Here is a 17,785-nt window from a genome sequence, read left to right as displayed (position 1 = left end):
GGTAGACCCCAGGGGCCATTGATACATCCTGCAACTTCAGATGCCTCAACGCTACTGTCCAGACTCCATTTGCTGGTCCACAGCGCAGTGGGGGTGGGCCACTTTGGAATCACTAAGGCGCTCCGACTGGTCCGGTCCCGGTTCTACTGGCCGCGGTGTCACCCGGACATGGATGTGATTCCGATGTGATTCCTGACTCCCATGACCTGCTACAACAGCACCGGGTCGGGGCACCTACGGAGCTTGTGGCCCTGATGGTCTTGGACCGCTTTCCAACCTATGGATTACTTTACCAAGTGGCCAGAGATGTTGGCGCTTCCTGACCAAGAGTACTGTCGCCACCATCAGGCTCCCAGTCAGATGTTCGGCCGTTTGGGTGCACCTAAAATGAGCCTAAAATGACCAGGGGCGGAACCTTGAAGTTTCAAATGGACACAGAGAAATTTCCCTGTGTCCATCTGAATTCAGTGATTTCCCTGTGTCCATCTGAATTCAGTGATTTCCCTATGTGTCCATCTGAATTCAGTGATTTCCCTATGTGTCCATCTGAATTCAGTGATTTCCCTACAGTATGTGTCCATTTGAATTCAGTGATTTCCCTATGTGTCCATCTGAATTCAGTGATTTCCCTACAGTATGTGTCCATTTGAAGTCAGTGATTTCCCTATGTGTCCATCTGAAATCAGTGATTTCCCTATGTGTCCTTCAATAAATGGCAAAAAGCCAAAGACAAGCCTGTAACAGTAGAAATAATAAGTAATGGACAACTCTATTCCCTGTCGATGAGTGCCCAAGTCTGATGGGACTTGATAAGATCTGAAAGGACGAATTTTTGAATTTTAATGCATAAACTAAAAATACCTGCAGACATCTTGGATTATTTGTATTTAAAACAATTTTAATGAACCGCTTAGTGTACACTTGGACATGATTTGTGTAGAGTAAAACAATGTGCTAAACTGGTCTGAGTGGAGAGTTGTACGCACACAGCACTGTAAAGAGGGGGGGCCTGGCTGGGGCCCAGTGTTTTGCCAGAGGGGCACATTCAACTCGGGTGTTCAAGCTTTCAAAATGTTTAGCTAAAGTAATGGCGCACAGTAACAGTATTCCAGTTACAGCTATTGGTACAATTTTATTGAATTTCAATATTGAAAACATAATCAAACATTCTTGTTAGCTTAAGCTCAAGTTCAGGAGACAAAGCAGTGTTCAAGCCTTCAACATTTTTAGATCAGTATAAAGTCATAGCGCACAAGTATGCTACAGTTACAATTTCCTTAAATAGCAATATGAATATGAAAAGTTTCAGCTAGCAACCCATTTCTTGGGTACTGGCCACCGCAAGGCGCACCCCCCCCCAAAAAAAACCGCCAATGGCAAAGTGGACAGCTTAATCTTCGACTGTTTATACTAGATCGCCCTCTGGTGGCAGTATGCGCAAATGCTGAAGAGACCCCACTTCCATTCGTCAGAACTTGGCTCGCACCACCACCCGGCGTCTCCATCCCTTCAGAATCTCGGAATTCAAACTTCTTATCTTAGTCTGCATGTTGCTTGTCGGTGACTATTCACAAACAGCATTGTCTGCGAGAGGGCCAGAGGACAAAGCTGTTTACACGCGACGGCAGGGCGAGAAGGGGGAGGTGGTTTACAGGAGTATATAAAGGATCTTGTAGTGACATGTGTAGAGTTGCGGTCAGAGCATTAGATTTGGAGTGAGAGGGGTTTTTTTTACTTATTGCAAGAAAACTCTACATTCTGACCGTGGAATATTCTGACGACCTATATTTATTAGCCAACTTAACATATTTGTGTATTTTACCCGTGCTGTCAAACTGCGACAAAATTTTTAAGGATGGTATTAATAATGATTTTCTCCGTCACCTTTACTGTTGCATTCGGGATTTTTCATACAGGTGAGTTGGAGACGTGACTTTAATTCTTCTACACATTACTTTTTACTTTAATTTTTAACACAATATTTTCGTAGAAATATGCCATTCACCTTATTTTTGTCTTTTTTTAAATCATTTTAAAATTGTGCATGAAAAATATATTTAATTGGACTGAACGTAACCCTGATCTCTAAGAATTAAATGGCTGTTAGCAACTGCAGCATACAAAAGAAATATGTAACATCGTTTGCATCAATTTTGGTTTTTCTCTCTTTTCAGCTGCATCGGTGTCCACTGCAGAAGTGATGGTAACTAGTTCATCCAGCCCTGCCCGCCACATCAGGTCAAAGCGGTGCTCTTGCGCAACCTTCCTGGACAAGGAGTGTGTCTATTTCTGCCACCTTGATATAATCTGGGTCAACACTCCAGAGTAAGCTCAAAATTTCAAAGGCTATGTGGGTCACCGACTTCACTGACTTTAGATGGTTTCTTTAATGTGCTCATTGCGCATGTAGCTAAAGCTTCATTTCTTTCACAGGCGCACCGTTTCTTATGGACTAGGCAACGTCGAGAGGAAGAAGCGCTCCTTACGCCAGCTCTCGGACTCAACGCACAAGTCTCGCTGCAAGTGTAAAGACGAAAAAGACATCAAATGCACGACTTTCTGTGAAACAGTACACATCAGGTATGTTATTACATTGCCAATAGGTTATTTCCACAAACATAAATGTTTATTGAGCATGATCTTTACATAGGTATCTGTTTTACATAGAAGATTGTATTTCCCATGATAGGGCGCAAAAGTTTTGACAACTTCTAGAACTTTGAATCGAAACTCGTTTGAGTCTAGGCCTACTGTTCATTCCATAACGCGTGTTGTTTCGTTCTCAGGTATCAGACTGCTGCTGTCAAGCAGATCCATGCCGCCGAAGGCGATGGAGGTGTCAAGACGCAATGCAAACACGAACTGACTGCCAAGACGAGGAGGATTAAACGGTAAGAGAAACCTCAGACTGAAGCTAGTGAATACCAGAGGTCTGCTTGGGCGCGGTAATTATAACCTCGTGCAAAATAGATGTCATCTGCGAGATTGTATCTTCCAAAGAGCATAATTTCTCGGTGCGCACCGCATCATTGTACAATCATGCCGAGAAGGACGGGTTGTTTCGAGCGGTTTATGGCATAATTAGAAGGACATTTGACAGATTAGAGCACTTCAGTAGAGTGAATTCATACAGCGTGTTCCATGCTAGCGACCATGAAAGAGAATGCCATGAAGGAATTTCCCACTTTGGCAGATTGGACGAACGAAATGCCGTTTGAGCAGTGTCTGTGCAGCGCGGGACAGTTCCCGTCATTCTTTGAGCACAGTCTGAGCAGCGCAGGGAAGGAACACGTGTACCATCATGTTGGGGTGGGGGACATCTGAGCCGTTCATCCCAAAACTTAGACGCCTCTGTCTGTACTCATTTTTAGAGAACTCATTACAATGGAAACGTATCCCTGCAGCATGCTTTGCGTCTCGCAAATATTAGGAAGACAGGTTGGCATGTTGATGGCCTTGTGGCACACTTAACAGGGGATTCTCCATGAAGTGTTGATTACAATGCTGGAAATGTTGTTTAATTTCAGTTCCTTGCAGCAGCATTCCTAACTGTTTGTTTGTCCCTGTATGCCAGCAGAGAACGAAGGAGGACAGGCGCGGTGGACCAGACTGCTCTGAGGGGCACCAGGAATGCCCGCCAGCTGCTGGAAAAGTGGCGGAACAGGCAACACCACCGCCAAAAAGCATGGCTGACCAGGAACACTGCTGCGTAAAGAAATTCCTGGAAAACACTGCCATTCACCTTGCACTGCGTGGCAAGGGGGGCTCACCCCCAGTCTACCTGCCAGTGAGGATGCCAGGATGTGCCAGCTTCCTCCTGCCGGTGTTGGAATACCCACTGGAGAAGCAAAAGCGGGCGTTCGGGGTGCTGGCATTCTGTGAGGCCTCTTAGGAGCTGAAAGATGTGCTGCGTTGCTGTGACAACCCTGCTGGGATTGTCTGGGGTCCCCATGGAGACTGGGAGGAAGTGGCTGAGGGGTTCCGCTGCCCTGCTGGCACACCTGTGGTGGCGTGGTGTGGCAGGGGCTCCGCTGAAAGACTGGTCAAAGTGCTGCCTGCTGTTTCAGTGGAACAAAAACCACCTCAGACCTCCTCCCACAGATACAGTCCTGACCCTGCCAGGGGAAACAACAGCTCGTCAGTCTGCTACTGGATGGACATCTCCGAACACAACTCTGACTCTCAAGACACTGTAGAAATGCCTGAAGAAACAACAACAGACTGATTTTGTTTGTTCTCAAATACTTTGAACTGATTTTGTTAGACATTTAAAAAAAGCCAGTGCCACAGATGTCTTAGCCAAATACTCCCAGTGACTCCAGTAAGAGGACCATACTGTCATGTTACAAAGATTGGCCTGTTCACCAGGGAGACAAAAAACAACATGAAACAAGTGACAGCCTCAGAAGGAAACCCTAAGGGAGATGTATTTGTTAGTTCACACATACAGTTTCAGATTCAATTCTTTTGTATTTATTCTATTTTATTCTATTTTGTTTGTCTGGACTCAGTCACCAATAATTATTAGTATGTCCCTATGCTGTATAATTGTTTTGTGGTAGTCGCCGTGTTAAGTAATGATATTATCTATACACATTGTTAAATAATCTTAAGTAGTACTATAGTACTTATAGCAGTACTATATAGTTTGTCCATGTTAAACATGAAATATATAGGACCACATTGGCCAGTTATTCTTGATGTACTTCATTTCTGTGAAATGTCTCAACTAAGTGCCATGACTGGTAAATGACTGTAGTTATATTCAATTAAACCTGTTTGAACTAAACAGTAAGTGGAGTCCTTTGGCTTCTGATACATTGATAAATGGATATTCAGAGGATCTATCGCACAATATACAAAAGCCTTCTTTTGTCACACTGTACATGCAGACTTTACCACAGCAGCCACAATTAACATTTGACCTACACTTGAACCTGAAGTGACTTTTGAAAGGTTTTCTACACTCACTGAGGTGACTACAGCAAGCAGTGAACTTGCGTGCCGTGTGGCTATCAACGATAACCGTAACTTTATCCATTAATTAGCATTCCAGTGTGTCGCTTTCACAGAAATTGTTCTGAAAATTGCCACGATTGGGCTCAACTATCATAGGAACCTTGAGGCGTATTCTGTCCTATCATGAGAATGGATGGGAGGTGTGTTGATATCAGATTTAAACTTCAATTAGCAAGTGATACATAAAGACTGTCTCTGACGCATACTTTCCACACGATACCTCCTCACAGACGTACCTCCTAACTCCGCAGGGAACCTTGTCACCTAATCACTTCATTAAAATATCATACAATATGTTTGGCTTGCCCACATATTTTCAGAATGTGTTTAAATAACACTCAGCCATTATGTGTTATCTTCTGCTGTGCATATAATATGGCTCTATTAGATCCTCTGTCATTTGAGTTCACCTGCAACATCTCAGAACTCTTGTTGGCCTTGTCTTTCTGTACCTTGCATACCTTTCATAGGTTTCATAGGGAGGGAAGACAGATGTAAAATAATGGGATGTCATATCTCTCTCTCTCCCTCTCTCTCTCTCTCCCTCTCTCTCTCTCACTGCCTCTCTCTCTCTCTCTCTCTCTCTCTCTCTGTCTCCCTCTCTCAGACATACAAACACTGTGTCAATCTCTATGTATAGCAGCTTTAGTAATTACTCAAATATTCACCATAGTCCTTCCTCTGCGGAGCTCTGAACCAAAGTCATCCAAAGCTGCTCTTAATAGCCTAATCAGTGCTCCTGCGTGTCTGAACAGCCCCATGCCCTCTCAAACAGCTATTAGACCTCTTTACAGCGGAAAGGGTGGGCATCTTTGGACACTTCTGAAATACCAGGAGTGTACAAATGTGTGTATATATAGCACCCCTGAGTTTTAGCCTCTTCGCTAGCAGCCCCACCGTGCCCCGGGTCCTGCATGGTTCAATCCCAGGGTTGGACTGCGCTTTCTCCGTAATACACAACCCAGGTAATACATGTAACTCTTAAAACTGTGTGTGTGGGTGTGTGTGTGTGTGTGTGTGTGTGTGTGTGTGTGTGTGTGTGTGTGTGTGTGTGTGTGTGTGTGTGTGGTTGTGTGTGTGGGGGTGTGTGTGTGTGGTTGTGTGTGTGTGTGTGTGAGAGAGAGTGAGGCAGTTTCCACTGTACTGAGGGATAAAAGGCACTGTAGGTTTCAGGGAATCAACCTTTTCCTTCCAAACATGAGTTTGTTCCTTCTTCTCCGTCTCCCTTCCCTTTGTCGGGGTGTTGGCGTGACATCTCGGGGGAAGGCAAAGCGTTTTCATTAAGGGGAGGTGACCCACTTGACAGATGTTTTTCTTGTGAATCACAGTCATTTAAAAAAGGATTACCTGAAGGTACATCATAGAAAAGGCCTGTCAATCAAGAGAATAATGCAAAAAAAAAAAACGCATTCAGTCATTCCTCGCTGATGCACTACTCACTTAAATGCAAAGCAAGGGTGAGACTCACAGTGTGCATCGCACTGCCTGGCCCTGGTGAGGTGAGCTCAGTGTTGTTGAAATGTCAAAGGGGGGGGGGGGGGGGGGGCAGGGGAACGGGGTTTAAATACTGCTAGAAACATGCCTGTCCTGTTTGCAGAGGAGGTTACAGTTATGACAGCATTTCAACTAACTTCAACACCACCGCTGAATGTAAGCACATATGTACGTATACGCAACTAACTTCAACACCACCTGTGAATGTAAACACATATGTACGTATACGCAACTAACTTCAACACCACAGGTGAATGTAAAATGTGAATGTAAACACATATGTTCGTATAACCAACTAACTTAAACACCACAGGTGAATTTAAGCACATATGTACGTATACACAAAGTAATCCAACGGGAATTCTCTGTGCAAATATAATATGAGTAAGTTTCTAATGCACAGGTCTCTCTATCAGCTATGAGCTATAACACACCCGTGTACTTACAATAGAAGCAATTGTTCTTTCTTTGTGAGCCTTTCTACCTGGACACGGAGCAGGTTAACAAAGCTCTGAACGGCCCTGATGCTCAGCACAAAGGGTCCCTCCCCCTGGAAGCTGTGCCTGGGAGTCCCCTGAGACTGGACTGCTGGCGTAAGTCATTAGCGCTTGAATAGGGCCCAGGTTCACATAATGGCCCATTCCACAGCAAGGAATCCCCTCAACACTGCAGGAATTCAACGCTCGCAAGGTGAAACAATGGGAGACGCGTTAGGGAGGGGTGCGGCAAAAGAGCCTCTCGGCTTCTGACGTCCCACGGTTGCCACGGCGTCCTGCGCTGCCGAAGCGACAGCACACGCCCTGTTATTCAACACGGCGCACGGCTGCCAAAGTGATCGCACGAATCACCGGGGCCGCGGAGCAGATCAAGTACGTCAGGCGATCAAGCTCCCTCTGCCTAGGACAAAGCAGAAACGCAGACCTCACAGGGCAGACAACAGAACACAGAACATGCATAGAACACAGAGCATGCATAGAACACAGAGCATGCACAGAACACCGAACATGCATAGAACACAGAGCATGCATAGAACACAGAACATGCATAGAATACAGAACATGCATAGAACACAGAACATGCATAGAACCCAGTGCATGCATAGAACACAGAACATAGATGGTACACATAGCATGCATAGAACATGATAAATGTGTGTGACCTTCTTAACAGGTGTGTTCCTACTGTCAGCGGGCCCTTTATGGGTCACTCTGCACACAACACACTTCTCATATCACTGCACAGAATACCTGCCCCCTGTCCTACCACCACCTCTCTACCTGCCCCCTGTCCTACCACCACCTCCCTCCCTGCCCCCTGTCCTACCACCACCTCCCTCCCTGCCCCCTGTCCTACCACCACCTCCCTCCCTGCCCCCTGTCCTACCACCACCTCTCTACCTGCCCCCTGTCCTGCCACCACCTCCCTCCCTGCCCCCTGTCCTACCACCACCTCTCTACCTGCCCCCTGTCCTACCACCACCTCTCTACCTGCCCCCTGTCCTACCACCACCTACCTCCCTTCCCCCCATACCCCTACACCTCTATCCCCACCTCCCGAGCGCCTCCAGTCATTTCTTTTCTTGGTGCAAACAAGTGTTGAAAGGCTGCGAGCGATATCCCTCAAAACGCATTTTCCTCATGCCTCTGTGACAGATGGCAACTTGAGGAATCCACATTAGCACAGACGTGTGTTTGTTGACAGCTGTACCTCGCGCTAACTGCCCATTAAAACGAAATCGTAGCGTGCAATGCAGAGCAGTCGTGGCAGAGATGGCCTGCAGAGGATGAGCGCCTGCAGGGGCGCACTGGGTCGTAACAGAGATGGACTGCAGAGGATGCCTGTCTTTCAACGAGCTTCAGCAGACACAGAGCTCCAGAAGGTGAGGAGAAAACTTCTCCACTTCCCTCTCCACTAGGTCACAGCAGGTTAAATATGAATCAAAGAATAAGGAACTTTTGGTAAATAAAATCTTCAGTGACCTCTAGTTAGGGCTAGGACTGAGGAATTACCTTTTACCTAAATATACAGATAGATAGATAGATAGATAGATAGATAGATGGATACTTTATTAATCCTGAGGGAAATTAAGTAGAGGTTCATAAGAGTATTCATCAATCAAAACATGTCCCATCGTGTATATAGTATATCTTGGACTTCATTCCATGAATGTTGATGAAGGAAAAAAAACAGAAGTCTTGAACAAATATTTTGCACGCATGGCAACACCTTGCGGAGTGCTCTTGTTCAGGGTTGCCAGCCTTGCCAGGCTTTTGTGTCATTGTTTGTTTACATTGCCAGGCAGGTGAAGATTAAGTTCTCTCTCTTGCCATGTGCTTCAAAGCCAGGGATAAATGCTAAGCTCACTATTACATGGCGATAAAATGTCGTAATTAGCCACTAATGGGTTTAGCACGCTGAAAGGCTGATGAACCGTGAAGGATTCTCATGCTAACGTGGACATGGATAGTTGTCAGCGCTAGTCCGTTAGCAAAGGCAGGCGTCAGACTGTGATTGGACAGGATCTTACAGACTCTCTGGGAAGTGTGATTCAGGTGTTTCCCCTCAATCCATCATGGGCTTTGGCGTGATTTCAATGTCTCGTGCGAGAAAAAAAAAAGAAGTCCTGAATGCGGCGAGGCCCATCAGTCACTTGTGATATTAATCCCACGGGCGATCAACAGGCCCAGGCCCTGACAAGGGCACAATGCCCTCTAATCTGATTACGGCAGAGCTCTCACCTGGGCAGTGTTGACTCAGGTTATCCTAGGGTTGTTAATCAGGACAGAACCAGGGCAGCTACTCCCAGCCAACACCCCCAGCCTGCAGCAGGAAGTGCGAACGCAGGGGAGCGAGAGCAGGGAGAGCTTGACCTTTGACCTGCTGAGGGCAACTTTCCATTTGTACGTGCTACTAGATAATAACTAATTTAGAAGTGCATTTAATATGCATTATTATTCAATTTTATTAAGGCTTTTTTTCTATTTGTATGTTTTGGATGGAAGAGTGTTTTTCATTTCTGATTGCCAGTGACGCAGTCTCATTGTTCCGAGTGTTTGTCTCCTTTGACTATCTTTTGTCACTTGTCACACAGGATTTGATATTGGATTATCATATTGATTTTTGATATCCGATCATAATGCGTTTACCAGTTGATATCCCCTCTGAGGTTTGCAGGTATTCATCATTATCACATTCCTTTCACGCACTGATTGCGTAGATTAGATGAAAAATACAACCGATAGCTAAATGCAGATATAATTTAGGTTAAAGAAATAATGCTTTTACAACAACTGCGTGCCAAGTGTGAGGCGTAGAGCACTGGACAGCAGAAGTGAAGTGCTTTACCTTCAATTAAAAAGGCCTTACTTCTCAGCCAACAACCTTTCACATAATTTACTCATTCATAAGACACTTTCATCCACCGCAAATTACATTCTAACTAGGGTCTACATTAGTTCCGTATGTATTCTTCGACCCTTGACCTTAAGGAATGGTAACACATTTCTCTGCCTCTGCCATACATAATCATGGAGAAAGCCATGCAGGCCAATAAACACCAACACCTTGATCAAAGGACTCATGCAAATCACAGGAGGTATGGAAATATTACTGCATTGATGGAAAGACCTGTGAGCGAGCGTGATTCTGACAACTTGGGCGAGAACAACTTTGTATCATGACATCTCAGCATTCCAAAAAATAGAGTGAAGAAAACATGCAAACACACACAGGGTGAACTCTGCACACACACACACACACACACACACACACACACACACACACACACACACACACACACACACACACACACACACACAGGGTGAACTCTGCATGACTTGCCCTGAGCACAAGAACAAATGCCAATGAGGATGAAACAAACAGCCTCTCCGCTTAGTGTGAAACAGGAACGTTTTAAAATAGCACAGCGCTGTAAGGGGATTCCAAAGCCTGCACTGTCATATTATCCTGGCACGCAACGCAGCACAGCACAACGCATCACAACACCGCTGAACACATCGCAAGGCGAGGCAGGACGACTCACCGCTGAGCCTTCTGGGCCGCTCCTGACAGGCCTTTGATTGGTCGATGGAGCTGCCGGTCACATTGGTGGGGGGGGGGGGGGGGGGGGTAGTGGTGGGTGGGTTAGGGTGATCCTGAAATGTTTGTGTGGAAAGTAGGGTTCGTTCCTCAATGGGGTGGGGGGGGGGGTTTGTTGTATGTGTGTGTGTGTGGGGGGGGGGGGGGGGGGGGGGGGGGGGTTGACCCCATGCTGATGTTGTGTGGAACATGGGCTGCTAATCTCAGGAGGAATGCCTAATCTGCTGCTGACTTTCTGACGTTCTGACGTTCACCCCCACCCCCACAGAGACAAAGGAGACAGACATGGTCAGAGGCACCTCAACCCCCCCATACCTTACCTTACCTGCATGCAGAGATTTGCACGCAAATATGACTGACAGCTTCACCTTTGCAGTCACTTTGATACATTAGTATTATGTTAGCAATACCTTTTCAGCTGTCTTTGTCACTTTGTCACACTAATTATACAGAGAGATCAACTCTAGTCGTTTTTTAGGTCAAGGAAAAGACTAAATGAACCATGTAGGTATCATTTTAATAACCTTGCAAACAAATGCTGCGACTAAACCATCTTGGACGTACGTATTCCAAAACATGCGTGATAAAGAAGCCCTTTCTCTAATGTTTGTACACAAAGCTGACACAAAGCTGAACTCTGCCATGCTTGCGCAAAACGAACTTTGTGCGTTCTGAGTGATTCCTTAAGTTTTCTAAGCGAGTATGAAGGCTTTGTCCCCCTTCTTGCTTTATAAACATGTACTTATTTGAAGTCATTACAGTTATTTCCAATCATTTTAACTCATGTATCAATACCATGAACACTTTTCCCAAGCACTTAACACAGTGGGTTTTACAGACACACACCTTCGCATATCAGTTTACCTTTGGTGCAAAATGCTGCCGTAACTTTAGCACATACTATCTCTCAGAGTACAACTACCTAAAAAACACTAACAACTTTTATATGCCAATTGCATATAAAAAAAGGTTGCTTTATCCTCCAGTTTGGCATAGTTTACTGTAGTGTTGCATTGAAAAAAAGAGAAAAAACACACACAGACAAACACTTCTTTAATCTACAGTAATACAGTTTGTAATATTACAGTAAGCAAATAGTTCCGAAATGCTGCAATATGTTTTATTACAGCAATGTGTTAAAATTGCACGCGTTACTGCACTATATAGGCTTACTACATTATAACAAAAACTGTCTTGGAGTGACGTATTTCCAAGATGCAATGCAGAGGAGAATGTTACCGTGAATACAAAGTTCAAACATGCAAAAGTTTGACACCAAATGTAGAGGACAGAATGGATCAGCATTACTGTAGGGCTACAGCAGACTTCTAGTGGTATTACAGTACTTTGGTAGACTGAATCTTGATGTATGTAATTTACTGCATTGAAATTACTGCAGTAAATATGTAGCATATTCATGCCTTTTTGATTGTAATGTAGTAAGCCTACATAGTGCAGTAGCCTGTGCAATTTTAGCATATGGCTGTAATGAAACATATTGCAGCATTTTAGAATAATTTGTTTGCCGGAATATTTCAAAACTTTATTACTGTAGTCCAAAGAAGTGTATGTGTGTTCGTGATTTTTCTCTTTTATCAATGCAATAATACATTAATCTATGCCAAACTGGAGGACACAGCAACATTTTAAAAATGCAATTGGCAATGCTTCAAGTTGTTAGTGTTTTTTAGGTCATTGTACTCTGAGAGAGAACATGTGTTAAAGTTACGGCAGAATTGGTTGTGGTGTGGTTGTTGTAGACACAGTGCATTTTGCACCAAAGGTAAACTGATATGCGGAGGTGTGTGTCTGTAAAGCCCACTGTGTTAAGTGTTTGGGAAAAGTGTTCATGGTATTGTTACAAGAGTTAAAATGATTGGAAAGAAGTGTAATGCCCCACAGCCTTTTCCTTGTTTGCTGAAGAGTAGGGTGCTGGTATTTGCACCTTTCACCTTCCCGTGCATTTTCCAAAATGTTGTTATTCGTTAAGTGTCAGTCTTTTCCACTGTGCATAAGTGTCTCATTTACCCACTTGACACTGCATTCCACGCTAAGAAAACTAAAAATGTGTGAGGCCATCTTTCTGTCTGCTTCAAAAAAAAAATGCTGCTTACAGTAAAGGCTGTTCCGCCATCTTCAAGATCTCTGATTAGACTGAAAAAAAGACCCGTGCATTGTATTAAGAGCCTTATTTGGAATATTCAGAAAAAAAGTCTTACTCTCGAAAAACAAAGATGTGTATCAGGGTGCATCTCCAGAGACTGGTATGCGTAGTTCTGCACGCTGTGTGCCCACGCTGTGTGCCCACGCTGATGACCTGCAAAGAATTAGACCGGGCGCTTCCTCAACAAAGTCGCTGTGACTCGGCAACATTAAACACCACGCATAACACAAACATACACCTCACACACACACATTACACAAACCTACCACATGATCAGTCTGGCCATCACACAATGTCACTATAAACTGAGGTGTCATGTTACAGTAACCCTCCCCAATTATTTATATTTGAGCGCCAAAATGCTAGACGCACCTGCAGATTGTTTCACGCTAATTCCAACGCTGAGCGGCCGAGTATCAACAAAGAGTGGGTCAGCTGATGCAGCTGATGAGTGGAGCACCCAAACACAGACAGAGCCTCTCCATATTTGTGGAACGACTCAATCTCAAAACATTAAAGAAACCTTCACTTTCATTCTACCTCTCCCACTCACTCTCTTTCTCTCCAGACACAAACACACACATACTCACACAAACACACACACATACATACACACACACACACACACACACACACACACACACACACACACACACACACACACACACACACACACACACACACACACAGACACACACACACACAAACACACATACAAACACACACACACACACACACACGCGCGCGCGCGCGTACAAAGACACATACACGTACACCCATACGTTATATTCGTTTATCCTGTCACCATTTTTCCTACATATGCACACATAAATGAATTTGTCTGTACGGTTAGCAAATATTCTCTTTAGTAATGAAGCGTTTCATTTTGTTATGTTTTGTTTTGTTATTATGATGTTATTGGTGATATTGTCATCATTTAAACATGTTTTCTCATCATTTTCAGTAACTGAGTCGTTTCCTCCCAGTCTCAGCACTGGTGTAGTTTTGACCCCTAAGAAACGCTCTTGTACTGATGAGATTGAGCTCGGTGTGATTGAGCAGAAAATGACAGTCCCAGTGCTGTCCATCTGTTGTCATTGTGAGGGCATTGTAACGTGAGATGACGTCAGGTAAAGCTCCCTGTGTTCAGTGCTCCGTCATTACTGCTGGTGTGTTCTCTGAGGCCTCCACACCTCTCACTCAAGCTGTTGATGTCTCTGAGGCCTCCACACCTCTCATTTCTGCTACTCCTGCTGTAGTTGTCTTTGAGGCCTCCACACCTCTCACTCCTGCTACTCCTGCTGTAGTTGTCTCTGAGGCCTCCACACCTCTCACTCAAGCTGTTGTTGTCTCTGAGGCCTCCACACCTCTCTGCTCCGTCACTCCTGCTGTAGTTGTCTCTGAGGCCTCCACACCTCTCACTCAAGCTGTTGATGTCTCTGAGGCCTCTACACCTCTCATTCCTGCTACTCCTTCTATTGTTGTCTCTGAGGCCTCCACACCTCTCATTCCTGTTACTCCTGCTGTAGTTATCTTTGAGGCCTCCACACCTCTCATTTCTGCTACTCCTGCTGTAGTTGTCTCTGAGGCCTCCACACCTCTCACTCAAGCTGTAGTTGTCTCTGAGGCCTCCACACCTCTCACTCCTACTGTTGTTGTCTCTGAGGCCTCCACACCTCTCACTCCTGCTACTCCTGCTGTAGTTGTCTCTGAGGCCTCCACACCTCTCACTCAAGCTGTAGTTGTCTCTGAGGCCTCCACACCTCTCACTCCTGCTACTCCTGCTGTAGTTGTCTCTGAGGCCTCCACACCTCTCACTCCTGCTACTCCTGCTGTTGTTGTCTTTGAGGCCTCCACACCTCTCACTCCTGCTACTCCTGCTGTAGTTGTCTCTGAGGCCTCCACACCTCTCACTCAAGCTGTTGTTGTCTCTGAGGCCTCCACACCTCTCTGCTCCGTCACTCCTGCTGTAGTTGTCTCTGAGGCCTCCACACCTCTCTGCTCCGTCACTCCTGCTGTAGTTGTCTTTGAGGCCTCCACACCTCTCACTCCTGCTGTTGTTGTCTCTGAGGCCTCCACACCCCTTCCCACTGGCTTTGGCAGTTTAGATGCCAGAGGCCAGGGAGACAGAACATATCTGATTGCTCTGCAGCCTCAGTGTGAGATGACTAAATTGTACTCCTCAACCATGAGACCTCACGAGAGCAGCAGAGGTCAGCAGCACAGATTTTAAACTAACAGTGCAAAGTGAGCCAGGGCCACCACTTATACCCCCCCAGGCCTTCATCCACCCCAGGCCTTCTACCACCCCATGCCTTCATCCACCCCAGGCCTTCAACCACCCCAGGCCTTCAACCAGCCCAGGCCTTCTACCACCCCAGGCCTTCAACCAGCCCAGGCCTTCAACCACCCCAGGCCTTCATCCACCCCATCCACCCCAGGCCTTCTACCACCCCAGGCCTTCAACCACCCCAGGCCTTCTACCACCCCAGGCCTTCTACCACCCCAGGCCTTCAACCACCTCAGGCCTTTTACCACCACAGGCCTTCTACCACCCCAGGCCTTCTACCCCCACAGGCCTTCTTGGGTTAGCTTACAGGACAAAGTTAAGGACTGGACAGGCCAGGGCCAATCTGCACTGTGACCCAGAAACCAGGACCCAGGCCCAAGAACTAGGACTATGACTAGCTTTAACACGTATAGCAACATTCTATTACAACATTCTATTACATATTTAAGTAAATCATTACATTTGAACAATGCAATAACACAATTGACTGTATATTCACATAGATGAAACAGACTGTTCGTATTCACACAGCAAAACCTCCAGTGTAAACACACGAGACAGACAGACAATATCTTTACTGATTGCATTTAAAAGCACATGAAAAAATTACTCCAGTGACTGTTTTGGTCACAAATCGATTTTAGAGATACGATTCTTTCTGGAAATGTACTATCAAGCAGCGTGTTTTAGCCGCAACAACTTGAATAATAGACGAATGACATCATTTCTAAAAGCAGTCATCGTTCTCAGGTCTTCTGCGTTGATGTTTTGACTGAAACTGATACGACAGTTCTAGAATGTTTTGCTCATCTGTTCCACAACACTCTGACACAGAGATCATTTGTGTTGTAATTAAGTTTTACGATAATTCTAAGTAGATTTAAGGGAATAGGCTTCTTTATATGAACAGAATGAAGAGGGAAGCTGAGTGAACGGCCTATTAATAAATATTAGGGTTGTTGTGTGGTCTCAGACAAAAAATAAAATGACTATACATCTGTATGATCTATATATGTATTTTTTTAGCATATTTTCAAGACTCCACCTGGCTAATTGGAGCAGGAAGTGTCTCATCCAAGACATTGCCGCCCACAAGTGGCAGTAAACATACTTAAGTGTAACAAGCAAAGTGAAATTATGAGAATCACGACCACTTTTGAGAGCGCAGCCATATTAAAAGAATCTTTAAGCATCAATAGACCACCGATAGACACAGTGCCCTTGGAGAAGCACTGCTCCTGATGTTCCCGAAATTCTGTTGAAGAGAGCTGTCCCTTAACAACATACTGATTCACATTTGCCATAAAAAATATTAACCTTGAAATAGCTCCGAAAAGCCTTAGATCAAATGCAAGATAAGTAGGGTCAAATATGCTCAGTGAAAACAAACAGGACCCATTTACAATTTTTTGGCTCTATATGCGCACTGCCGCATTGAGTGTTTAGGTCCACTTCAGGGGAGGGGTTTACTCACTGAGCGCTGTGGCCCTGCCCTCAACCCCAGCCTGATGTGGCCATACTCTAAACCCCAGCCTGATGTGGCCCTGATCTAAACCCCAGCCTGATGTGGCCCTGCTCTAAACCCCAGCCTGATGAGGGCCCGCGAGACCAGGACCGAGGGGCGTGGTTCCATGTGTGGTGGGGCGGCGAGACTAAGTTGAGTATGCCACCCCAGGAGTTCACCCCAGGGAGTACCCACTATTAACCCTAGCCCTCACGGTTATACCCAGACAGACAGAGACGTGTCTCCCTTCAAAAATACAGCAGTTTATTTAAAGACTTTCATGGCTGTGAAAAAGAGAGAGAGAGAAATGAGAGAGAGAGCGAGAGAGAGAGAGAGATACAAATTATGAAATACTTACACTGGCCAAACACCATCACCATCACCAAGCAACAACACCAAGCAAACACCAACACCGCAGCACCAACACCAAGTAAACACCAACACCAACACCATCACCAACACCATCACCAACACCATCACCAAGCACCAACACCAACACCAACACCAACACCAACACCAACACCAACACCAACACCAACACCAACACCAACACCAACACCAACACCAACACCAACACCAACACCAACACCAAACAAACACCAACACCAACACCAAGCAAACACCAACACCAACACCAACACCATCACCAAGCACCATCACCAAGCAAGCAATCAATGAAAGGACAAAAATAAATACTAGCAGCAAGCACGGAGGCACGGTCTTGCCTTAATAATCCCACTTGTCTGGAAGGGGAGAACAGCGGGTGGTGGCGTGTTTGGCTGCGCGGGTAGAGGTGCGGGTGGAGGCGTGGGTGGCTGCAAGCATCAGCTTACACTTCAGCATCAGGGGCGAGCGCAGGTGACCCTGAGCACCCATCTGGGGACAGCCAGGAGCAGACAGCACAGGAGGCAATCCTGTGACCCAATGACCCCCAGAAGCAGACAGCACAGGAGGCAATCCTGTGACCCAATGACCCCCAAAAGCAGACAGCACAGGAGGCAATACTGTGATCCACTGACCCTCAACTCCAGCTGCAGGCACAGGCTGCCAAAGAAAGAACACCAGGCCCCAGACGTGGCGAGGAACATGGAGCAGACGACAGGCGAGTGCCGTCACCCACAAAAGACAGACACCCAGTCAGCATCACTCTACCCTCTTTATAGATGTTAGGGCCTGAACCCAAGGGAGAGTGGGTGGGGGAACAAAATTGCAAAGG

General features: G+C 45.7%; 1 protein-coding gene across 2 annotated transcripts; it reads left to right on the top strand.

Moving 5' to 3' along the window:
• The first annotated feature begins 1,772 nt into the window (after window positions 1-1,772).
• Window positions 1,773-4,779, top strand: edn1 (endothelin 1). 2 transcript variants are annotated; one of them, XM_080859637.1, is made up of 5 exons: window positions 1,773-1,916; window positions 2,175-2,325; window positions 2,434-2,580; window positions 2,787-2,891; window positions 3,578-4,779. In XM_080859637.1, exons 1-5 carry the CDS (start codon window positions 1,856-1,858, stop codon window positions 3,711-3,713), a joined length of 600 nt encoding a protein of 199 aa, XP_080715763.1. In that variant the 5' UTR covers window positions 1,773-1,855; the 3' UTR covers window positions 3,714-4,779. The 2 variants fall into 2 exon arrangements, with proteins under 2 accessions (XP_080715763.1, XP_080715762.1); XM_080859636.1 differs by having other exon boundaries at window positions 3,575-4,779.
• The last annotated feature ends 13,006 nt before the right edge of the window (window positions 4,780-17,785 follow it).

The sequence above is a fragment of the Sprattus sprattus genome (genome assembly GCF_963457725.1).
Source record: "Sprattus sprattus genome assembly, chromosome: 20".
NCBI classification, from domain to species: domain Eukaryota; kingdom Metazoa; phylum Chordata; class Actinopteri; order Clupeiformes; family Clupeidae; genus Sprattus; species Sprattus sprattus.
This window is presented reverse-complemented; position numbering and strand designations above follow the sequence as displayed.